Source organism: Saccostrea echinata, unplaced genomic scaffold, assembly GCF_033153115.1.
Source record: "Saccostrea echinata isolate AGI-Se365-2 ecotype Australia unplaced genomic scaffold, CSIRO_AGI_Sech_v1 ptg000001l, whole genome shotgun sequence".
Lineage (NCBI taxonomy): Eukaryota > Metazoa > Mollusca > Bivalvia > Ostreida > Ostreidae > Saccostrea > Saccostrea echinata.
Genome location: NW_026889750.1, coordinates 3,118,589 through 3,145,958, shown reverse-complemented (window position 1 = coordinate 3,145,958; position 27,370 = coordinate 3,118,589). Strand labels below are relative to the sequence as shown.

Here is a 27,370-nt window from a genome sequence, read left to right as displayed (position 1 = left end):
AATTACTAAATGATCGACAAAACTGCCTCTGTATTTGTCCTGCTATAATGTTATTAATTGTTTATGACTGTCAATTTCAAAGAACTGAGGAATTAATTTTGGAAAAGTTCGCGTGTTCCTCAAAACTAGGACAATATTTTAGCGATATGACCTTTGAAGAAATTTAATTTCAGTTTGTGTGTGTGTGTGTGTTTACGCTATAACAATATCAATTATATTTACAGAAGAGATATGATAGAACAAGGGTGGTTTGAAACCAGTTTTAATGAAAGATTTTGGTGAGAACTAAAATTTGATTTTAGTTATATGATGATGTTAATGGTAAAGTTGAATTCTTCAAAACGTTGAAAAAACTAGCCAAAATTAACTTGAGTATATATTTTTTATAATTGCTTTTGCAAATGCTTGAACATATTTTTATTACTTACCATTTTCAAAGTGAATGCAAAATATACTACGATTTATTCGTCTTAATTTCCACAGGTTTTACCCCAGTAAACATAATTGAAACAATTTGGTTTTCTATATAGTTTTTGCATATTTAGATATATGATAATAAAGAAATATGTTTTAATCATTCAGTATTACTAAATACTAAATGCAATAAAACAGCTTGGATGAACTTACAACATGAATACATTCAAATAAAACTCATTTTTGACAAGATAAAAAAAATATTAAACTCGTTATAACGAGATAATTGTCTCATTATAACGAGTTAGTATCTCGTTATAACGAGTTATTACCTTATTATACTGAGCATTTCCGACTTTCGTAAATACATGATCCTAATCGTCGTTGAATAAAGTAATATGCACTCATTGTTCCTTGAAAATATTGATTAAAATAGTTTTTTAGTTATTTATTTACATGAAATGGTTTTTTAAAAAAACATTATAGCATTTCGCTAGAACAGGATACCATGTCCCTATTTATTTTTAACCTAAATTAAAAATTATGCACAAGAGTATTATGTAACTGTACAAGATAACCTTTGCTCTTTGATGGTCTTGAATTTTTGTTCTAGTTTCTTAAGAACTAAGTAACAAGTTTATATATCAATTTTTGGACATTCGACGAATTGCTTGCGTTGAAGTACATGTATTATTTTCAAAATAAAATTATACAACTAAAAAAATTATTTAATTTTTTCCTAACGATTCAGCTTGTCTGTGCTCTTTTTATGTTGAAAGAAGTGTTTATAATTTAAATCTGTTAAATTATATATTTTAATCTGAAAAAAAATGATTCATTGTGCATATACTTGTATTTAAGAATAGACTGTGCATTGCTTAGTAAAGAATTAATGCTTGTCGTATATATATTTATGTAAGACTATAAAAACAATTTCCCTTTGAAACACAAAACATGTGCAAAGGAACACTTTTATGGAAGAATAATCAGAAGCATAAAGAAGACATGTTCGAAGTTCTTTGCATAAATTACATGTAGGTCATAGAAATAAAACAACTTATGAATGCAAAAAGAGGGAAAAAAACTGTAAAACTGAACTTCAGACATTCCATGGGTATTAAGTCAATGTTATCCCAATACACTTCATGCATTCAAAGTATTGGAACATGTTTGTTTGTTTGTTGTTTAACGTCCCTCTCGAGAATTTTTCACTCATATGCGCATTTGGGGCTATTGAGCAATAAGGGATCTTTTTCGTGCCAGCACCTACTGCGACACGGGACCTCGGTTTTCAAACGTTATCATACAAAGGACCGGTCTCCACGTCCCACAGTGGATTCGAACCCGCAACGTAAGGATCAACTCTTTACACCGCAACTCTAGATCAGACGCTCTAACCACTGCGCCACGCAGTCGACTGTTGTAACATGAAATACATGAAATACAAGCATACGATTGCCTCATCCAAACCAATCCCCAACAATATCTATGTTACATGTAGTAAAAGAAGTTCTCTACGAAAGGGCGTAACGGCGTATCTTTCCAAGAACATAGTCCTTTATTGAAGCCTTGAAAGACTAAGTATTCAGTTTTGTCGCTGCATTATTTTTATGAGGGTATTTATATTTTTTATTCTAAAAAAGACAAGTGTAAATCTACTTTTTTTGTATTTTTTCCTAAAGTTTCTCTATTATTATATTTGGGGGTTAGGGGTTGGCCGTTTTTATTCAGGGGACAGGGCTCTCAAACCAAGTCTAGAATTTTGTAAAATTATCCTTGTTTAAAAAGTCTTTCCAGAGGTTTCAATTTTTTTAAGCAGCCATACCTCAAGTAAGAATCACTCAGTTCCATCCCTATCTTGACAGAAACTGCTGTGGTGCTAGTTTCATTGGTAAATTACATTTAAATAAATAAACCAATCAAATTTTTTTTCAAAAATTTCATACTTTGGGCCTTAAAGGTGCTTGGACACAGATTTGAAGTTAATATTTTCTCAAGTTTTCGGAATAATATCATGACTTATATGTTGCTATTACATTTCAAAGGGAAATAAAATAAAAAAACTTATTTTATCTGGAAATTATTGAAACTACAAATTTTGGGACGCGTTTGATTGATACATCCTAGCACTTTCATAAAATTTTTGTATTAATGAAATATATTCAAACTATAATCCAGAAGAATTCAGAGTAGAAATGTAAGAAAGCAAAACCAGTATTGTCAGTCCGTGCTCAGTGATGTGTGCAGAGTTTAACAAATTGAAAACACCCGGTGAAACGTAAACATTGACAATAACAGAGCTCGTGCCCTGTTTACATAAACAGTTTACGTTTCACGGGTGTGTTCAATTTATTAAACTCTGCACACATCACTGAGCACGGACTGACAATACTGGTGAGTTGGTTTTGCTTTCTTACATTTCTACTCTTTATTTTCTGGATTTTAGTTTAATTTTTCATTAATGCACAACAAAATTTCTACTTTTCTTAAGTATTAAGGATAAAGTTTACTTTGTGAAAGTGCATAGATGTGTCAATCAAATGCGTCCCGAAATTTGTAGTTGCAATAATTTCCAGATAACACAATTTTTTTTTTTTTATTTCCATGTGAAATGCTATAAAAACATATAAGTCATGATATTATGCCGAAAATTTGAGAAAATATTAACTTCAAATCTGTGTCCAAGCACCTTTTAAAAAAAACTTGAAATTGTCTGTACTGTCTGGTGTCGTTTTTTCTATTTTTATTTTCTGTTTAAATATACAAGTGGTCTCCATTAACCCCCCTCCCCAAGAGGGACTGGGAATGGGGTCATGATTTGAAAAACAAAAAAACCTTGAATCTACACTACCCGGGTATGGTTCCATATAAATATGACTAATCATGGCTTTTTGTTGTTAAAAAGACTTTTTAAGATTTTTTCCTATATAAAACTTTGACCATCCATTGTGATCCCACCCTGCCCGTGGGGGTCATGATTTGAACAAATCTGAATCAACACTACCTGAGGATGCTTCCATATACCGGTAAATAACTCTGTTTTTAAGAAGAAAATTTTGTCCTATGTATTTCTTTGTAAAATTTTGATCAGTCCCCCTACTTTCCATTGTGACCCTGCCCTACCCCAGGGATAATAATTTGAACAAACTTGAATCTACACGATGTACGAAAGCTTTCACATAAGTTTAATCTTTTCCAGCCCAGTGGTCATTGAGAAGATTTTTAAATGAGGCCATTGAATTTTCACTTATTCTTAAATATCTTAAAAGACATTGTGACCCTTCATTTGTAGAAACTTAATTCCCCTTATCCAACGATACTTTGTGACAAATTTGGTTGAAATCGGCCCAGTGTTTCTTGAGAAGAAGTCGAAAATGCAAAAAAAATTACAGACGACAGAGAATAGATGGCCGGACACCCTTCAATCAGAAAAGCTCACTTTCACAGGTGAGCTAAAAAGTAGTCGTCCTCATTTGATTCTTGTGATTAATGTTGTCTACAGTATTCATGTATAAATGAAGAACTGCTTGAAGTTTTCTAGATCGTATGTGGAGTTCAAGGTTAAAACCCTAGACATGTGATAGTACTTAAATAGCATGTTTTCATGCATTTGTCCATGGACTAGTTGAAGTCTGACGCAGTATAAGGAAATATTGCAAATATGGGACGCTTTCTTGCCTGTTTTATTTTGATGTTTTATTGTGAGTTTTGACTTATTAATACTAATCTTTCTTCCCGATCATTTTTATTAGAATGATCATATTGATTTGAATAATCTTTAAAAAATTAAATCGTTGAAATAAGATGATTATATAAGGTATGCATTTTAATAGTGAAAAAAGCTTAATATATGAAATTCTTATTAATTATTCTCAAGCGTTATTCTAAATAATATGCATGTAGGTGAGGATATACCCCCGTTATAAAAACCATTGCCAATTGAAATGCATGTGAGATTGACTGCATTTCAAGGAATGAAAATTGACAAATTGTTACCCTCAACTACATGCGATATTTGTTATATTATACAGAATGTTACACACAAATACATAAAACAAAGAAATCTCTATCATGCAAGATACTTTGTACACCAATAAATACAATAAAGAAATTACTTTCCTGCAAGATGCTATGTACATCGAGTACATACAACAAAGCAATCACTTTCATGCAAGGTGCTTTGTACATCAAATTCCTTCAACAAAGGAATCACTTTCATGCAAGGTGTTTTATACAGCAATGCGGAGAGAATTTTTTAACGTTCAAACGATCTCCTTTCAAATACATGGCGAACCGTACATTTTGCACATAGTTTTTTTTTATCAATATGTAGGGAGTTGTTTTGTTCTCTGAGAGTAAAATTATATTTTTAGTCGTTTCTCGATCAGTGTGAATAGGCTTGTTTACATCGATTTAAAACTCATCTAGTTCCCTTCGAGAAATAGAGAAAAACATGAGTATTTTCGTAACCGTTTATACATGGAAAATGTTTGAGATTTTAATTAATTTTTTTCTATGCGATTTCTTTTAACCAAAAACGAAGGGGGGATAAGAACAAGAACAAAAATCTGGAATCTCAAGAAAATTGTTACGTAAAGCAATTTTAAATCATTTTATTCTTTGCTTAATTAATCACAGTGTATAAGACGTGGGAGGCAGCCACACACCAATGCCATGGGCACCATCAGTGCACCACTGTCACCTGTTCCAGTTTCAATTCCATCTGTGTCCATGGGGAATGTCGTTGCACTGATATAAGTAAGTATTGCTTTATCTGATATCGTATTTTTTTGTAGGCAATGGAGATTATTTTTAAATATTTGAGGGTAAAAACTAAACCATATGCAATAATGCTTCTACAGACTTCAATATTGTGTTTACTACAGTGATTTACTCATTTCTTTTACCAACATAATTAAATATTTCTTTTTTATCAAATTAAAATCCCTCTATTTTAAGTTCATGAACATGCAAAAATACCTTGAAGAACATTACGTGAATTACCCTTGATATTATATAAATTATCATAATGTTTTCTTACCAAAGTTCTATTGAAATCAAATCGAAAACTGTCAAAAGAGAAACATTCCTTAACTGTCACTTAAAAAAAATCAATCAATAAGTCATTCAATGAAATAGATGAATTAAAAATGCCTGAAGGTGAGGTTACTTAAAACATAATTTTAGAAAAATTTAACTTTTCCGTGAACTTTGAAAATTGAGAAATATATTGTCTCAGAGCGGGTGATTGTCCTCGCCTTGTACGCCCTCTTTCTTTAACTCTTGCTCTCTATCAAAATCATTTAACTGATTATAAACGATTTATATATATATATATATTTTATAAATCTTTTTGAAGCTGTTGGAGGAATCCCGTGCGTTGCGCATCATCATGTGGCTAACACCCATGATCCAAATTGTCAAAGTGCGGGTATCAAATGTTCGGACGGCCATAGCCCAGGCTGCCACAAGGGACACTGTTCATGCACTCATGATTCCTTTAGTAAGATATCATATTTCTATTCATGTGAATTAATCCTTGATTTTATTTAGCGCAATTATACCTACTAGTAATTCCTTTTACATCTTTCTATATGAGAACTGAATGCAACGTTAAACGTTGTGTATAATTTCAATTTTTTTATATTACTTTAGATTGCAGTGTTGTAAACGATTGCATAGATGGAGTAGCTGCCCATAAACTTGAAGATTGCGTTAATGTTGGTGGAGTACACGGATTTTGGCATTGTGCAGAGGAACTGTGTAAATGTATCTTCTTTAATCACACAGACTCCACTTTAGTGGGATGAAACACGATAAAGTTAAAGTCATTGACAAATTAACTTGAATTCTCTTGGTGTCGCACTCATATAAGAAAAGTACTATTTAAATCACTTATCTTTCTACAAATCAATATAACATAAACTTACTGTTATGTGATTAGGAAATTCATGTCTGCATTTTTTTTAAATTACTACAACTTTTATTTGTATTTTCCTTGTGGTATATGCATTAAAAGGAGCACAGAACATCAAATACGAATTTTAAACTATAATTAATTTCAAAATGACCCATGATTTATTGTGTACAAAGTTGAGTGGCATTTTTACACCCCATGGGTCTCCGAAATTTGCACTCATATATAATTTTCAGTATTCCGTATTACACAAAGACAGTCTTTACAGATAAAATATAACCCTATTTCGAACATTTAATATGCTAGAAATAGTTAGAATTATCTAATATATATATATATATATATATATATATATATATATATATATATATATATATATATATATATATATATATATATATATATATATATATATATATATATATATATATATATATATATATATATTTAGTATATCACACTTTTACTGGAGATTTACATCGAAAAAAAAATAAAGTGAAAAAAGGTGAAGATAACGAACAGTGATCGGTAAACAAATATAAATCTGTGAACAGGGCATAAACAGGGACCCTCGGAAATTCCATAGGTGGGATCAGGTGCCTAGGAGGAGTAAGCATCCCCTGTTGACTGGTCTCATCCACCGTGAGCCCTATGTATTGATCAGGTGGATTGAACATTCCGTAGTCGAATTCTGTATAAAACAAAGGCCTAAGAATTGGTATAAAACGTCAGCCAAAATACTAGTACAACCCAGTGATAGGTTATAATGATAACAAGGTCGTTATAACGACCATAGAATTAACGAAATGCTGACATTCATTGAGCTGGCTGGAATTCCTGCAACATTAACTTATCTTTCAGTAGGTTTAAAAATTGATCGTACCCAGATCATGCTCTTAAGTATCGAATACGTTGGGAGATGTAAACACATATGCAGATGATAGCGGAATATTATTACATAAATAAAGCAAAGTTGACAATGAAAAAGCTGAGATCAACTTGTTTATCATACAATTTAGTTGCTATGTGACCCTTATCGTCTATAGTCAGTAAAACATCCAAACATGAAACGGATGTGGCAGACACTGTGGTGTCTTTTATTCCAAGTTCACTGGGATATATCGAGTCGACATAAAGGATAGAGGCATAAGACTATCCATTATTTGAGAGAAAGAACTGATCAGGGGCCGTACGTTAATTATGAGTTGTTTCTTCACAGAATTGACTGTCTGAGCCCTTTTATCCTACTTAAATAAAACATTATCTTCATTATAGCATTGTCTAGAGAATGGACTGCACTGGGTGAATTAACATTTGAAGTTTTCTTGCAAGTTTATTTACAAAAGTTGACAAGTTGAGAAGTTGAACCCTGCTATCCTGTGTTAAAAGGACCTGTTTCCAGTTAATTTGATAAAACTTTAATTTTGAACCTGTGCATATATCAGAGATCAGTGACCATGAATGACCTTAATAAGAGCTTTTACATCGACTGATTTATTCAAGGTTTTTTAGCATGTTATTTTCCATGTGGTATTTTCATGATGTTATGATGACAAGGCAGAGCTAAATGAAATGAATAAATTTATATGCAAAAAATCATTCATGCAATACACCGTAGACAAAATTGGGTAATCGTTTAGAGGCTTTTATAACAAGCATTCTGAGAGTATTGCATTAGCAATACTAGTCCCCTACCGGCAAGTGTAATCTGGTTCCGGTTAAGAATTGAAAATGCAAGAATTCCTTCAAAAATCAATGAAGCGGAACGAAACGCAAAATTGATCTATAACTCATCAAGGTAAAGTGACATATTAAAAATCAGCTCAATATCTGCAAGCGTTTAGAAAAAAAAATTGCGGAAAACCCTGAAAAATTGAAAAGGTCTTAATTCCGTCAAAAATCATTGAAACGGAACGAATTGCAAACCTGATCTGTAACTCATAAAGATACACTCACATACCGAAAATCAGCTCAATATCTGCAAGCGTTTAGAAAAAAGTGCGGAAAACCAAGTGGTGGGACAGACTGACAGACAGACAGAGGGACAGCTAGACGGACGGACGGACGGACGGACGGACAGACAGACCCAAATTAATATCCCCCACTTTCAGTGAAAGCGGGGGACAAAAAAATTTGTCCAACCAGGTACGAAAACCTTCTTTATTGTGCGCGTGCATAGAAACACATTACAATGGTCCCAAGTCCAAAGGAGTGATATATTGGTAGACCGAGGAGTTTGACACAAAATTCCAAAAAAGATCGTCAAAACATAGTTTTTACCTTTGCATGCTCTAATTCGATGTTTACATGTTTAAACCTGCTATTATACATTTATTGCATGATAGTGAGGGAGACATGAATATTTCTTCGCCCATGAAAAACCACATTCCCCAAGGGTAACGCCCGAGGGGAATATGATTTTTCATGGGCGAAGAAATCTTCATGTCTCCCGAACATTCATGCAATAAATTGTTTATCATACCGAATCAAGCACAATGCAGAATATAACGAAGATCCAATGAATAACGTAAACATTTGATAAGAACAATATGAAACAGGTGTAAGTTACATCACTAGCCGCGCTTCATTAAAAAACACTTTCGTGACAAGTCAGTGTGATTTAAACACTAGTAACATTCAAACCCAACCCATGAAAACACTTTTCTAAATATTTATATTTTACATGTTTAAATTGAAACAATCAATCAACGGTATAAACCATCTAACTCAGTAGTAATCATCTCAGTTGCCGCATTGTGACGTCACAATGGTGAAACACGAAGTTTTGTTGCAGGGAAAACACGACGGTCACGTGACTGTCTTGACCAATCAGATTCTATTTTACTAGTCATTACTTATATGAGGTATAATAAAAATAAAAGTCACATTTGACATGGATGATAGCAACGACTCGTCAGATAAACCTTGAAGTTCGTTTTTTCGACACTTCTACTTTGCACTATTTGCTTGTCTAGCAGGGCATCTGGGCTTGTCCTAACTTCGCTTTACTCATATTTTTGAGAAACAATTTTGATTTATATTTATATTAGTATCATGATCATATATCATATATACATGTACTAAATTATGCGGATTGGAGTGTCGGGTCCGTTCAAATTTCTTACAACTCTTTTTGATTGATGTCGCCAATTTTCACACGCTTTATTTTATTTTTTTTCCTTTTTTCTTTGAAAATTAATGAGAACGCACTTGTGATTAATTTGCATAAAGGTAGCTACGCTCTTGAATTAATAACAAATCTTGGTATAAAAATAGCTAAATGACAGTTGAATTTGAAACCAAAAAAGTCGTGATTGACAACACTTCATTCATCTTCTAGAAGTGGGGAAAGAATAAGTTCTTTAAATTATAATTGAATTATGGATGGACATGCACATCAAAACATCTTCGAAGGTTTGTTTCACATGAATTTGCAAAAAAAAAAAGCTTGCTCGTGGAAGTTCAGAGCAATTTTGTTTTCTATTTTTTAACTTGGTTAAATAGGCTGTCGTAAATGTTTTTCCACTAGATCCTTGGTTAAATGTTTATCTTAAAAAAGTTATAAAAAAAAATTTTGGGGTAGAGGGGGGACGGTTGAAATAGTGTTGTGTAGTATCTTTGTTTAAAACAAAGATATATCATGGATATTATTAGTAAAGTATCTCAATTGTTACACAACATCGAATGGGTAAAACTTAATGAACGACTACTCATCTGTATCCCTGTATCCCATGAAACCTCGCTTTTTTAAATGATCACAAACCAGACATAACACGTTCTCCTATACAAAGTCAGCGATCCTTCATGGATGGAAATTTATGTTTTGAATCACACTGAAAATTGCAGCTTAATATACAGCTGAGAGCAAGGAGAGATTTTTAACTTGCATAACTCAGAGTTAAGGTGAGTGAGGTTATATTGTAAACTCATATTCACAGAAAAAGTAACACTTTTCAGTAAATAGTAATTGCTTGCAAAACATTTCCAGGAGCCTTTAGCCTAAAATTTTCTTTTTTACCATTTGAAGTACATTCACTGTATCAGTTCAAATCTAATTTTTTAAATATCATTGAGCAATAAAATTGACTAAGAAAAAAGAGTAAATCTTTTTCCGAATTAAGATGTTAATTTCAGTACATTTTTCCCTTAATTTACTTAAATGTATGAATGTGGAAATATACTGGAAAACAAAAGTTAAAGTGTTCTTAAAAAAGTTTGTCTATAATTTCCTCTTTCACAAAGGGAGTTTTGTAGTTGAAATACGACGGCATATTGTCTTCATATGGTAATTTGTCTATCGTGCGACAAATAGGAAGTTGAAAAATTAAATATCAAAAATGACAATATTTATATATGCATATATCATTTATGTAAATTCTCCACAAATTGCAACAATCTCACAAGCGTTGAAGTTATTCGTCTATGAAACAGCAAAGGGGGCAAAAATGATCAATTCTGAATACTGAAACACAATTTTTCCCTATGAGTGGGTCTTCGCTACATTTTTTGAAAGATTTTACTCTCAAAGTGTGTAACAAGATACGCTCTTCAGTTAATAAAACATAGCGTAAAGACACAACATACCTTAAATAACACTTTCGTATCAATACATTCATATCTTTTCGATTGATTGATTGGTTGTATGTTGTTTTGTGTCCCATTCGAGAATTTTTTACTAATATCGTCACTGTATGCCGATGAAGGGCTTCAATAAAATTCAAACCTATACTCGACACTCAGGGATATTGAGTAGTGAGGATTCCTGATACCTAGGTCACATTTAAGCCGATGGTCGGAAATCCAAATTTTTCTCGTATCGTCGGCGGAACAGTCACATTAATTCCTAGGAACACCGATAATTTTCAAAAATTATAACTCTAAGTCGGTCAACAGACGCCCAATCATCCTTCGCTAAGCCACAGTTTGATTTTTACCGTCGGCCGACATTTACGAAAAATCAATTCCTAACTGCCGACCGACCGACGACCGACTTAATGAACTGTCTGTCGACGGTCGGACGACGATCGAAGGCTGGTCGATGGACTATTCAACGAATGATTCAATTGAAGGAATCGGCCACCGACGCAGAAAAAATTATAACATGGCCCGATAAACACAAAATTAGTCGGCCGACAAACAGATAGGTCAAAATTGAGCAAGACAATGGCCGATGAACAGCCGACTGTCGCCCGAAGAATTCTATATTTTTACCTCAAAAACCGTCGGCCGTTGGTCGTTTTTGGAAATGTGATTGGGGTTTTATCGTACAAACACGTACAGTGACCCGGACCCCGGTTTTTAGGTCTCATCTGAAAGACCCATGACTTTCACTTGGCAAAGGAACAGTCACTACCCATGTTTGCTTAGTAGGTTTGACGTAGCGCGGCGAACGAGAATCGAACCTGGGCTTCCCGATCACGAAGCGAACGCCTTGCCGCTTGGCTACTGTGACCGTTCTTTATCTCTTCGAGAAATATTTGAAGTCCATTTAGTCAAAGGTCATATCACTAACAATTCAAATGTCGGTGATTTTCATGAGAGGTATAGCGTAGTGGTCAACGTGTTTGTCTTGAAAGGAAATTTTATATTCAGGATTTTTGTTGCTTGGGTTCGAACTCCAAGAATTACATAATTTTTTCTTTGTTCACAGAATGGTTTTTGTTGAAAGAATTTTCCAGAAAGACATTTTGTTTGTCATATTTTGATATATATTAATGAAAAGAGCTTTACTCTACAGCTAAATGTTAAATTCACAAGTTGAATATGACTTTTCATATTTTAAGCTATATGCATTTTGCACGCTTTTTTCGTTCATCTCCTTTTCCCATTTTTAATGATAATTTCCTTAATCTCCATGTGTACTAGCATTTTACGAGAAGTCAAAATAGAAATAAAGTTAAGGTACCCATTTTTGCCCACTCAACTTTTCTCCCTTTTTAATTTTTATTTTTACAGAGTAAGCATTGTAATTCATCATTGTTTTGCATAACATTTAATAGACAAATAATTCAGAAAGATTGAATTTTTTGCATCATAATTACACATTTAATCCATATACAGTGGGTTTTTTAATCCATATACAGTTTTTTTTTTTACCCTTCATGAGGCGTATATACAGGTAACACGTAAATATAATTTGTGTGAAGGCTAACGCCACATCTATATGTACTAATGGCCAAAAAGGTTAAAGTTAAAGAATTTCCTTTTCTATAGCCTTTTCCGCTTCGAAAATCCAATGAAATGCCTCACAGAAAAATTAGGTCACTCAGAATTTTCTTTTTGTAACCCGCATCGATATGATCCATGATTTTATATAATTTATTTAAATACACATGATTTATCCTTTTTTGCATGAGTTCGGAGATTTTTAATTTTGTAATCATTAGAAATGCCAGAGCTTTGGCTGAGAGAAAAAAGCATTAGTGTCCCAAGGACTTTTTTATCGAAACGTTAAGTTAAGGTTTATATCAATATAAAAATCTGACAAGAAATTGCAAAATTTAATTTAAAACTAAAAAAAAAAAAAAAAAAAAACAGCAATAAAATCGAAAAATTTTAAAGCGATATTAGTATGTCCTTTAATCGTTATCGGCCGTCGAGTTGAGCGGTCTTTACGTGACATAAAAGTTCAAAACGACTACATGTACCCGAGAAGCTTTATTGCCCTTTTATATAAATTGTATATTTTTATTTTTGAGTAGCAAACAAATTTAAACAATAAAATGCTTTATTTGGTAATAACCCGCGTTTATTCTGCAATAACTGCAACGTTAATTCCCTTACTAACAAACAAAGTGCTTATAATTATGTCCGTATAAACTATAATTATGGCGAGAAAGTTTGTGTTTTAATTCAATTTTTTCGGTAAACTATACGTCCCAATTTTTAAAGTTGAAAAATCTAGAAACACAAAGTTAACTACATTTAATACTGTAGGAAAAAAATGTTCCGGTAAAAAAAGAAGAAACAACCAAACAAACGAATAAATAAAACGAGAGAGAGAGAGGGAAAGAGAGAGAGAGACTTTATAATCAATTAAGGAATCGCGAAGCGGTTTATAAAAAAGCGTAAACTGTTCCAACCCACGTTATACCAGTATAAATTGGGTAGCTATTAAATTCATTCCTTATTATTTAGTTTTCCATCATTAAGTGTAGAAAATAAGACAATTTCTCCTTCAAAAATGCCTTCAAATTGTACATATTTTAATTATAACGTCAAGCGGATTGATACGTTCTTGACGTAAAACATTGTGACGTAGGCAACCCAGGTTATACGATATAGTCTATTTTTTATCCAATCAAATGACGCGTTACAATCAAGATTAAATTATTATAATTTAACATGTTTAGGATACAAGTTAGAAACTATACTTTGGTAGAATATATGCCAAGTATGATTCAAATATCCATCTCACAAAAATTAAAATTTCTGTAAATAATTTCAAAAATTTAAACATTTATGTCCATTAAAAAAAACCAAAAAGAAAACAAAAAGAAAACGGAAACCAAAAAAAAAACCCGATCTCATATTCACAATTTTAAAAATCTCTTTACTTTGACTCTAAATATCATCTACTTCACTTATTGTAAACTACGGTAGGTCTCATCGCGATGAGAAAACCGCGACGGTATATCGCGGAAAGGATTAAAACACCGTCGCGGGAAAATACGGGATCCGCGGTGACCGTAGTGTAATTATATGAAGAAGAATTAATTACCTCAAGTCTTTTATTATTGAGCTGTACGTCATTGTATGTTTCATTGATGAAATATATGGAGATCATGAACAGTATTCAAGCTCATTAAACATTAAACAAGTCCATTAAACATTACAAAATAGGTGCAGAGCAAACACGGATCTCCAAAACATCAGAGGTGGGATCAGGTGCCATGGAGGAGTGAGCATCCCCTGCCGACCGGTCACACCCGTCGTGTGCTCCTTGTCATGATCAGGAATAACGGAAAATCCGTCGACAATTTAGTGTGTAAATAATGTCCTAACAATTATTATGAAAAATGTCAGTCAGCATTTGACTCAATGATAAATTGTATTTGCTGACAAGGTCATTGTATAGACCGTAGAACTTACGAAATGATGACTTTAAACGAGACTGCTGATAATCTTGTTTCATCGAATTGTTTGTCAATAATTTACCACTAACAAGAACTTAATACAGGTGTATTGCACACCAAATTCCTAAAAAAAAAAAAAAATAGATGAAGATAGTTTAACAATTGATTAACAGGGGTGATCAAAAAGTTCGCGAACTAATTAAATTACTTCCTTAAAAGAAATAAAATGAGGTTTCAGTGTTTATTATTTTTTAAAGTAGTCCTCTCCGATTTTAATGCACATCTGCCATTGTTCTGCCCATGCGCGAATCACGTGATCCAGACAGTCACGTGACATGCTCCGTAGCAGTCTGTTCACAGAAGCTAAAAGATTTTCGGAGTCTTATATTTCTTACCATGCAAGTTATTTTTTATAACAAGAACAGCCCATCTGTCAGAAATGGCTAAATCTCGGCAATAGGATGGGTGGTTAAGGATATCCCTTCCCACAATTAGTATGGTGACCCATCACAACCCGAGACCTCTGTCTCGGGAGCGTCGTTTATCCAATGTGGATAAAGTATGGGCGCCTTCTTTTTATCATATCTCATATGTTTAAAGTCTAAAGTAAACGATATTTTAGGGATTTGATAATTATATTAGTGTTAAGATATTCAACTATTTTTCGAATTGTAACTTGACGATGTTTCACAACAAATTGCTCAACTAAGAACACATCTTTTCCCCGGATTGCTTTCGCTGGGCAACAGAACAAACATCATTTTTAACCACCTCCCTGCCTTCACTTAAACAATCAATCCAATTAATGATTGAACTTCTGGTAAGTCTTTTGTCTTCATAAACCTTGTACAAATTATCATATTCTAATGCAAAGGAATTTCCAAGATATACGTTAAACTTTACAGCCGTTCGTTGTTCGAGTACGACTGAGTCAACCTTTTTTGTCACAAGTGACCTACATATTGACGTCATTTTCACATTGTGACGTCACAAACACGGATCAAAACATTTTTTTAAAACATGTTATTTATAGAACATGCGTATGACTATATGTGTGCCAAATTTCATTCTGATCTGAATTGTGGTTTTGTAAATATAGAGATAGTTCGCGAACTTTTTGATAGCCACTCGTAAAAATAGGTTTTTCGATTGTAAACTGTAGTTTACGAACAGAAAACTATAGTTAAGAAATTTGTTAGTTTCATCTGTAAAACCATATTTAGCGGTGTTAACTTAAGTTTACGAATGCTAATCCAAGTTTGTTGTTTAACGTCCTTCTCGAGAATTTTTCACTCATGGAGACACCACCTCTTGCCGGTGGAGGGCTGCATATTTAGACCTATGCTCGGCACTGAAGGCCACTGAGCAGTGAGGGATGTTTTTCTTGCCAGCTCCTTCTGCGATACTATACCTCGGTTTATACGGTCTCATCCGAAGAGTCGGTCTTCACGTCCCGCAGTGGGATTCGAAAACTTGACGTAAAGATCAACTCGGGATCATTACTTCGCGACTCTAAAGCAAATGTCCTAACCACTGCGCCCCGTGGGCGTTTGCGTCATTTTCAAATCACGTCAACTTTGTACATTTGACATAATTTCACAGTGTCTGTTCACATTTTTGTGACTAAGTTAATTTTCAATAGTTTTTCACTAAAAAAAAAAAATAACACAAGTACCTATATTTGACCAACGACATGTGACATATATGTGACGCAATGTTGCCATTACTCATGTGTCAAAATTTAATTCGAATTAGCTTCGCTTAGCGTTCACACGAAGCTAGGTTAATTGATGCACAGTAAACTAATACACATTAATTTCTTCGTGTGAACGCAATTCAAATTCAATTCGCAATAATTTAATTCTGGTTATAACGCTGTAGTAAAAATTTTACTTTATATTGTATAAATTGGGTTGCTTACTTCACAATGACTTGCGTCAAAAACGTATCGATCCGCCTGACATTACATTTAAATTTTGTTCGATTTGAAGTTATTTTTTAAGGGCAATCATCTTTTTTTTCTTACACTAAATGAATGAAAATTAAACTATAAGGAATTAAATGAATAGCTTCCCAATTTATACGGTGTAAAGTGGGTTGGAACAGTTTACGCTTTTTTATAAACCGCTTCGCGGTTTATAAAACGTAAACTGCCTCAACCCACTTTATACCGTATAAATTTGGTAGCTATTAAATTCATTCCTTAAATAACTTACGTTAAATTCGAATAAAACTCTCCGTGTGAACAGGGCATAAATAAATCTAACAGATTTTGCTGATAGATGTAGATTCTCATTTGTAAGCTATAATTTACATTCGTTAACCACAGTTAAGATTGTTAATAGTAGTTTCACAAATATATATATATATATATATATATATATATATATATATATATATATATATATATATATATATATATATATATATATATATATATATTAAACAAATATTAAAAGAAAACACAAGAATCCTCCGTAAAGCTTTAGCGCTTTCATTAAAAATCTTCAGAAGCTTTACAATTACATGTACTATGTTACCGTTGTATACATTTTTTGTAATGTAAAGCTTCTGAAGATTTTTAATGAAAGCGCTAAAGCTTTACGGAGGATTCTTGTGTTTTCTTTTTATATTTGTTTAATATTGTAATCCGATGACTGAGACTTTATTTCAATTATATATATATATATATATATATATATATATATATATATATATATATATATATATATATATATATATATATATATATATATATATATATATCAGATAAACTAGGTTTTACATTCGTTTATTATAGAGTCAATTATAGATTTCGGTCGTAAACTATTGTTAATTGTCATTAATACTCATAAACTATATTAAATAAACGTAAACTATACTTAACGATCGCGAACTGCAGTTTTGAGAGATAAACTATGATTCACAGTTGTCAATCATAGTATATCTTCGTAAACTATAATTCATTCTCGTAAACTATAGTTGAGTCGTTAAATATAGATGAATCCAAACACCTGTTAACAATAGTTTTCATTTCAAAATCTCGCGGAAACAATCGCGAAACGCAATACTTAATGTTTGTCATTGCCGTAGGTCCCATATAAAAAAAAAAAAGAACAAATCCAGCATCATAGAATCATAGAATTACTGTAATAATTTCTCTTCTTAATTATCTTAAATTTATGTCAACTTTCAGCAACTCTTTTGATATCAGTAATGCTCTCACAGTCACCTTTGTCTGGTCAACGGAAAGGGTTGGAAAGACGGCAGGGTTCTTTTCATTCTTTTCAGGGTTCTTTTTTTTCCAGCTAGATTTGCTTTAAAATGATAGAAAGTATACTTTAATGTCAACAAGAAATACATTTTTAACAACCAATGAAAATAATCTTATCGTGCTGTAACTAGGATTAACCGTATCTATGATTTACGGACAAACTATTCTTATCCACGGTTTTTATCGTAAACTATAGTTTAGAGTCTTGAAATACAGTTTCACAGAAAATTCTGCATCCCCGATACAAAATCCACGATTCTGTCGTTAAATTGTGTTTCTCAAATGTGAAACTATGTTTTTCACAATTTATGAATTCTGCGTCTTACAAATCTGTACACTATAGTTTACAACCGATAACTATAATTAACATTCATTAACTGTAGTTTAGAAGTGTAAACCATAGTTTTCAAATTGTGAAACCGTATTAATCAGATATACAATGTCTTACAGTCGCAAATGATTACTAGTATTTTCAATGTTAAATATAGTTTATACTTGGGAAACATAGATTCAGACATTAACTATGGTTTAAGGATGTGATATATAGATTAACGTCGTTAACTATAGTCTACGGTCCGTAAATATAGTTTACAACTGATAAACCTACATTGTAGTTTATCAACTGTGATATTATGTTTAGCTCATTTTTGTGAAAATTGGCGTGTCATACAGATGGCACGACGATTTTGTGCATTTAAGAATAAAAAAGAACTGTTTTGCTGACAAAACAAAAAATGTTTTGTGGAGAGTTTCTTTTAGCAAGAAGTTACAGGTTGCAAGATTTTGCTGTCTGCTAAATCCAAGTCTTCTTGTACGATACATTGTGTCGTCCTGTATTCATGTATATTCTGTCCTGTTTATATTGTTTTCGGAATATATTGTGGTCCTGTACATGTTGTCGTCGGCAACAATATGCACCTACACTAACTGTACATATGCACAGATTGTCGCCGATAGGAAAAATATCTGTGTACATATCGTTACATGCGACAATATGCACCTACCCTCATGGAACATATTGTTACCCAACGGTTGGAGTTACTCAAGGAATTTCTTTCTTTGCTTTGTTGATGATATTTACACAGACTTGTCAGAAGTCTTAGTGTCTTCAGGGCGACAATATGTACCATCATTCATGTGTATATCTAATGTCAGCATCTAATACATGAGATATTTGAACATCTCAATTTTAAAACGTCTGTGAAAATATCCGGATAGAAATAAATTTGCATTTCAATCTCCGATTGTATTAGTATGCCCCTCAAATGTTTCTCTAAAATATTTATGTCACCCCGAACTAAATCGGGGGAACATTTTATTATCGTCCCACCTATTATTTTGTTCACAATAAGTTTGGATATGACTTGGACTGCATAAACAGTGAAATTTTATGGTATAAATAAATACCAATTTCAATATGGCAAAAATTGCAGTGATAATATGAAGATTTTAAAACTTATTTTCCCCCGACAGTTCTTTTGAAACACCCAGAGATCATTTATTGCAACAAGTTAAACTGTTTTCTGGAAATTGAAAACGGTTGGACAAACTTATTTTCTGTTGAAAATAAAAAGGTCTTTTTAATTTTATTTTTTCATTAACGGTATTTCAAATTGCATAATATTATGTCTTACTGTGTCCCCCAAGTTTTTGGGCTTTAAAATGATGATCAGGGGGTATTTAAGCCTTTCATTTTTGTAACATTATAAACCTATTCTTTTATAAAAAAAAAAAAAAAAAAAAAAAAAAAAAAAAAAAAAAAACTTAACCAATATTCAATTTTCATTTATATATTATTTAAAATTTGAATATGTACAGCATTTCTGCACTCGACTACTTTGATGCATTGGTATTCATATCCCTTTACAAGCATTGGGTTGATTATTTCTTTGATTTCATAACAGAAGCTCTGTCATGGACCTAACCAAAGAAATTAAAGAAGGCCTGTCCAGTAGGCCTAAGTATATTCCAGTTTCCTTGCGTTATGACCACCAGGGACTACAGTAATACGACGAATGTTTTCATTTCGAGGACTTTTACCATTATTCTGTACTTGAGGATGTTAGCTATCACAAGTGTGACATTGCCCAGCTCAAACCACATGGAGGTATCCTTAAATGGACGTTTCGGAGAACAGTCAAATCAGTATACTTACCATTCTACACGTGGACAATCGGTAGTTGACTATATCTGTGTTCCTCACGATGATTTTACTCAGTGTAAAGAGTTTCGTATTGTGAATTGTAATAGTGTAATTGAAGAACTCAACGCGATGAACCTTCTAGGAGAAAAATGCAAGGTGCCCGATCACAGTATACTTAAGTTTGAACTAGTCTTTGGATACACCGTACATGCAGATGTTGATGTAAATAAAAGCAACCCGAAAAAGCGATATAACCTCAGACGAATCCCAAGCGATTTCATGAATTCTAATTCAGCCATATACGCAATAAATTCGCTTATTAGAAAAATAGAGTTGTGTCGTGAAACTCAAAGAGAAATAAACGATATCTATGAAAATTTCTGTGATATAGTGATTAGTGAAATGATTGAATTAATACCTAACTATGATTGGTCAAGAAAATCCAAGAAAAAGTTGCGTATTCATAAGCCATACTGGAACGACGAGCTAACAGAACTGTGGAAAACGATGAGAAATCATGAAAAACAGTTTTTGAAATGCAATGTAAAAGATCGTCGTAAAAAGCGTGAATTACGGGAAAAATATAAATATGCTCAAAACGTCTTAGACAAACGTATTCGTTACTATGAAAGAAAACATAACAGAACCTTAGCTCTAAATATTGAGTCTGTGTGCTCAGATGATCCTCGGAAATTCTGGGAACATATTAAACGGCTGGGTCCTAATCGGAAAAAACATTACCCAACAGAATGTTATGACGAACAAGGAGAAATAAATTCAGATGAAAAATTACTGAAACAAACATGGTATAAAGAATTTAAAAAATTATATAATCCTGACTCCGATCCAGATTTTGACGCCGCATTTAAAAACGAAGCTATCAACCAAAAATTACACTTGGAACGTATGATGCTTGATCCTTTGTATGTGCCAAATACTTCTTTGAATACTCAAATAAACGACGAGGAAATTCGAAAAGTCGTCTACAAAGCAAAAAACGGCAAGTCAGTCGGAGTAGATGAACTGCCAAACGAAGTTCTAAAAAATGAAAACGTTGTCAAAACATTGCATAAAATGTTTCAGTTATGCTTTGATACTGGAATTGTACCACATACTTGGCGTAAAGCAATAATATGCCCAATTATTAAAGATAACAAGTCGGATCCTAGAATTCCCTTGAATTATCGTGGAATCAGTCTCTTATCTGTAGTAGCCAAAATATTCAGTTCCGTACTTAACAACAGGTTCCTAGTTTATTTGGAGGAAAATGATATCTTGGTGGATGAACAAAATGGGTTTCGAAAAGATAGATCCTGTATTGACCATATGTTTACTCTAAACAGTGTAATTGAAAATAATGAATCAACATTTGTTACGTTCATAGACTTGCAAAAAGCGTTTGATACGGTCGACAGAGAATTACTACAATTTAGTCTGCTGAAGCATGGTATCGATGGAAACTTTTATCATGCAATAAAATCTCTCTATCTTAACACTGAATCTTGTATCCGGATAGGAGACCGCTACACAGGGTGGTTCGAGTGTTCTTCAGGAGTTCGACAGGGAGATAATTTGTCGCCCACGTAATTTGCGCTTTTCATCAATGATCTCGCTACGGCCATCAAATCATTAAATAAAGGAGTGCAGATTGAAGAAAATTTTAATTTAAGCATTCTATTGTATGCGGACGATATCGCAATCATTTCTCCGAATGAAAAGAATATGCAGGACATACTCATTGTTGTGGACTTGTGGTGTAAAAAATGGCGTCTTCGAATCAATCCAAATAAATCCAAAATAGTTCATTTTCGGAAAAAACGCAAAAAAGAAGTACTCATACATTCTATCTAGGAGGAGAAAATTTAGCTTATGAACATTTCTACAAATATTTAGGTGTAATCTTTGATGAGAATATTGATTTTAGAAGAAATGCGGAAAATTTAGGAAAATCTGGAGGACGAGCTCTTGGATCTATGATATCTAAAATTCACTCCCTTAAAATGGTCGGATTTGAAACATTTGAAAAGCTGAATCTCAACTGTGTTGCTCCTATTCTAGATTACTGCAGTGGAGTTTGGGGAACCACAAATTATTATTGTGCGGAGATGGTGCAGTCTCGCGCCTTGCGGTATTTTTTAGGAGTACACCGATTCACCCCATTGATTGCAATCCAAGGAGAATGTGGTTGGATGCCATGCTACTATCGACATCAAATTAACGTCTTGCGATTCTGGAATCGTCTGGTGACACTAGAAAACGACCGTCTGACGAAGAAGATTTTCCTTTGGGATCGGAATCAAAATAACAGAACAAATTGGGCCTCAAAAACTAAACTATTATTTGATTCTCTGAATATGCCGTATACGTACACAGACTTATCAACATGCAGCATAGAACTTGCCGAAAGACTCCTCTGTCAGAAAATTAAAAGACAATGGATTGAAGATTTACAAAAAATTCCCAAACTAAGAACTTATCGTCTTTTTAAAAATCAATATGAACTGGAGCAGTACGTCAGTATGGATTTACCGAAACCTGTCCGATCAGTTATGGCAATGTTTCGTTGCGGTGAATTACCACTTCGAATTGAAACTGGACGTTATAAATCTGAGCCACCCCAAGACAGAATTTGCCAGTTTTGCGAAAATAACGTAATTGAAAATGAAAAAATTTTTTACTACACTGTAAATTATATGAAAATAAAAGGATAGACTTCTTTCGTAAAATAGGTTTTAAAAATTTGTCAAATTTGTCTTTAGATGATACATTCTTTTCAGATATTTTATGTAAATTTCCCAGACATTCTGCAAACTTTATATTCGATGCTTTTAAAACTCGTCAGAATTTCACAAAAAGAACATTCTAATATAATTTATTTTCATTTATGTGCCTGTATATATGTATATTGTTAACATATAAACAGTGACATATAGGTCCTTTGGGCCGGGTGTAAAAAACTAAGTATATTGTTGTAAAATACACTGTATAACTGTATAATACACATGTCACTATAATAAATAATTTACTTACTTACTTACTTACCATTACAGAGCAGAGGAAGCCCTTATCAAGTCTAGCGCAAAGGTATGTTTTTGGTCATTTTCAATTTCTGTTATTATACTTCTGGGAAAACAAGACGAAAATCTTTATACCATGAAAACATCATCCTTACTTATGGGGAGGATAATGGATTTGCATTTCGTATTTAGTATCATTTATTAATTCATGGATTAAATTTATAATTAATAAAAGCTTAACTAGCCTTTAAAAAAACTGTTTTACCTAATTTATACGAAAGGAAGATTTTTTTCAGGATGTGATATCCCATCTGTGTACCCCATGCAAAGTATTTGACATTGGATGCGGAAATGCTAAAAAATCTCAGATGTTCTTGAACGAATTACTACAGCATCAAAATACAATAGAATACGCACCCATTGACCTTTCCAAAGGTGAGATACCATATGCAAATGAATAAACCCTGTAAGAATTTTTTTCCCTAAGGCCAACTTTTAAATGCTTGCTTGCCCTCTCCCGACCCAGGTTGAAAGATTTGGGTCGAAAGGTAGGTGGGGAATTTTTTTTTCTTAGAAAATTTCAACATCAATGCTGAATTTTCAAACTATATTTTCGAATAAAAATATAATTGCTTCCTGGAGGTTAAAATAAGTTTTGAGTCGGGCCATTCTTAGCCAGTCGGTCGGGAGAGGGCAACCAAACAATTTTTTAAAGATGGCTTTACGAGGGTTGTCCGTAAAGTTCGTGGACAACCTTGATAATAACTGAAAAACTTTGATAAGAATACATGAAACATATTATTTCCATTAAATTCATGTTTCATTTCATCACAAACAAAGCACAAAATAGTTATATTTTTAACAGATACAAAAAAGACACACACTCATACCTAGCACTAAAATGAAAATTCTTGACGTTACCCAAAGTCAAAAGCTAAATACATTTAACTTTACTCAACGTAGTCACCGTTTAACTCAACACATTTCTTATGTCGCTTTAACCAGTCATCAAAAATGTGCACAAACTGTTCTGGTTTCATACATGAAATAATATTTAATACTTCCTGTCTCAGATCCTGCAAATCATTATACCTCTGTCTGCGTAAAAAGACTTTATGTATGGAAATAGAACTGTTAGTCGCCGATCACTGTCAATCACGTCACGACCTTCATTTTTTACAGCACTGCAATCTCGGAAAGATGGTCTTTCTTCACGCATGTCATCCTGTAAACTGTCCCTTCCGTCCGAAAATCTTCTGTGCCTGGCTGTTTAAAGAATTTATGAGTGTCTGTTGGTGTTTTTCCGATGTCAACGCAAAATTTTATCACTGCTCTCTGCTCCAATTTTTCCGAAAATGATCCTTTTTCGAACAATGACGATCCTGTCTTAATAGATTCTAACCTCAATTTCCCTGCCATTTCGAAACTTTGAACATTCAAATTTTACAGGTTTGACGCTAAAACTTTTGTCAATGTCATAATGTGAAAGTCATCCAAACTTTCGTGGAATTTTACAAAATACAATTGAAATGTTAAGTGATAAGTAACTTTTTAATTAAAACATTGCCGTGCTCCGGGTCACCATCCCAAGTCTAATAATGAAGTCATAAATGTAAATATACATTTTAAATTGAATAAAATTTCACATTTTGTGATTCACATATAGTAAAGGATTATAAATATGCTAATAATAAATATCTATAACACAACTTTTATTCATATTTTAGCTTGTCCACGAACTTTACGGACAACCCTCGTATATTATTTTATATTATATTTCCATATAATATTTTAAGAGATTGTTTTGTACTGTTTGTAGATTTTCTAAATGAAGTTTGTGATGTCCTTCTGCAGAATTATGGGGATCGTCTCAAAGTTGATCCGATGTCAGACGATCTATTCCAGGCTTTGACCAAGATAGGGTTTAAAAAAGAAATAACTGTTGTGAGTTGCATTAATAATCAGAATGATGAAAAATGTTTGAGTTTTGTCTTTAAATAAAAGTTCAAAGAAAGCCCTTGTTGCCCTTAACATAGTGGTTAGAGTCGTGGAATAAAGAAATGGCCCTTACGTCGAGGCCGGTTCCAATCCCACATCCGAACGTGGAGAGTGATCCGTATAATTCGAGGCCCCTTATTTCAGTAGTTGTTGGCACAAAAAGATCCCTCACTGTTCAGTTGCCATAAGTACCCATCTCAGGTTAAATTCGCAGCCTTCCACCTGCAATCGGTGGCGTCCCAATGTTAGTTAAAACTCTCGGAAAGACTTAAAATAATCAAGAAAAGAAACGGCGGTCTCGGAGCCAGGATGGTGAAAGGGCACAGAAATCTTAACGTAATATATATAACCGTTAAAAAAATAACAGCTAGAAAGGGACTTAAATATGAGTTAATTTAACTGAATTTCTTGCAACCCGATTCTGATATCAAGGTTTCTGTTGCCACTAAAATGCTAATGATATTTAAGAAACTTTTATTTCCCATGCTAGAAAACAAATTAAATCAATTAAAACACTCAATAGAATTACAAATTTTGCTTTTCTTCACATGCATCTGTACTATGGGTGCATTTGAATTTGCAGAAACTAATGAGGTAGGAAACTTCTTCTCTGGATAAGCGGATTACAGATGTTTCCCAAAGATACCCAGTTAAATATGTTGTCCAAAATTTCGTCGACCTTGGAAGGTAACGCAATATTTCTAAAGTAGTCCAAAGTAGTTTCAGTAAGTTCATGTTTTTTTCTATTCACTTAGCCTTAAATATGATCCTATTTTTTATCTGATACATGTCTTGTTTGATATTGTGTTGATTTACCAGGGACTAGTAAAAGGTAAAATTTACTAAAATCTGTTTGTTTTTCTGTTTGTTAACTTACATGAAATGATGCCTGTATAATCACAGCTGATATAACACAAAATAGAGAGGCCATTGAAAAAGCATACCTTAATTTTGATGGTAAATAGAATAGATATCTTACAGTAAATTACAAAATTATGCTTGAAAAAAAAAAAAGGAAACAGCGTTAATTGTATAAATATATTTATCAATGTTGTCAGGTGTTTTATAAATGATTCTAGTGAATATTAAATGAAAAAATATACCTTAAAAAATCTATAGTTTACTGTGGTATCTGATGTTTTAGACGTCCGTGTTTGCCCTGCTCCTGATATGTATTATTTGAGTGGTCTTTTGAGTTTGAATACTGTTCGTTATCTCATATTTCATAAAGAAAAAACTAAGTATTATAAATTTGGGTCATTGTATCCAAGTTGTTTGCTATATACATAATGTATACTGTAAATGTTGTTGTAACGTGAAGATACAAAGCATTTGTAATTGTCTTTTTACTATTTTCAGAGCAAAAACCTTGTGGAAAACTGTACACATATGGAATACATGTGTTAAATAAAAAGTTTGACGTAGATATTAATGGAATAGGTACAAAATGAGTCCAATATTAAATTTTGTATCAAAACTTTAAACTAATGGTTCGAAAATTTTAAATTCATTATTATTAGTAACAGTAATGCTGTTGATTAAAGTTTCGATAAAATTGATTCTTTGAAATTGCAAAATCTTAGACGTAATGTGCAAGTCATTTTCAGTAATCTTATTTTGTAGCTCATGCCAAAATAATCGACATACTTCAATCTCTTTTCAGATAAGCTGGGGATGAGAATATCTTTGGAAGAAGGGGAGAAATTGATGCTTCATGGAGGGAATGGAATTAGTCATAAATACACTAGTCAACAACTGGAATATCTATTCGAAAAAGCACATTTAAGTATTACGAAGAAATGGAAGAATGAAAACTGTGCCTTACTCCTCTGTGAGGCTAAAAAGTAACTCAATAGGTATTCTTCATTTATAGTGCCATATCGCATGTGCAAAAGAAATAAAATATTTGAATTGAAACTTATATTTGATATGTCATTTGAAGTATGAAAGTATATATAGATTTTTAAAAATCAAAATTTGAATTTCATACAACATGTTGTGTTTTGTTGACCTCCAAATAGATTCCTTTAGAAGGCTAAATTTACACTTAGATATTTACGTGATGTCGGTGGGCCATAATGTGACCCCCTCCAAAAAAAAGATAAAATATAACAAATTTTAGATATCACACATCAAATCTTACTATCTATAAACAATAACGAAACAGTTTATGCACATTTGTAAAAGGAACGTGGTGTCGAGGAATTGACTAGTAGTAAAAAAAAAACAAGATATAATTTTCATTTGGAAAACATTATTTTCTATCATTTTAACAAGATTTTCATATCTGATAAATATCAAAATAATAAAAATATTCCCCAAATTTGCTTCACTGTATGATTCTGAATAGTCAGGTGAAAAGATTGCACATTTTCTAAAAGATTCGAATGTGAAACGTTTCCCTTATTACCTTATCACAAAGTGTACATATAATGACAAGTAAATAAGGCACATATAAAACCAAAAAATTGTATTTGCAGAAAAATGAAATGATAATTTCAAATTATTGAATATCAGGAATTTTCTGTTTTC

General features: G+C 32.7%; 1 protein-coding gene across 1 annotated transcript; it reads left to right on the top strand.

Annotated features, from left to right (window-relative positions):
• Positions 1–4,036: 4,036 nt before the first annotated feature.
• On the top strand, positions 4,037–6,259 carry LOC133178568 (serine protease inhibitor Cvsi-1-like). Its single transcript, XM_061313316.1, has 4 exons — positions 4,037–4,115; positions 5,053–5,172; positions 5,774–5,917; positions 6,070–6,259. The coding sequence occupies exons 1-4, from the start codon at positions 4,076–4,078 to the stop codon at positions 6,222–6,224; spliced, it is 459 nt and encodes a 152-aa protein (XP_061169300.1). The 5' UTR covers positions 4,037–4,075; the 3' UTR covers positions 6,225–6,259.
• The last annotated feature ends 21,111 nt before the right edge of the window (positions 6,260–27,370 follow it).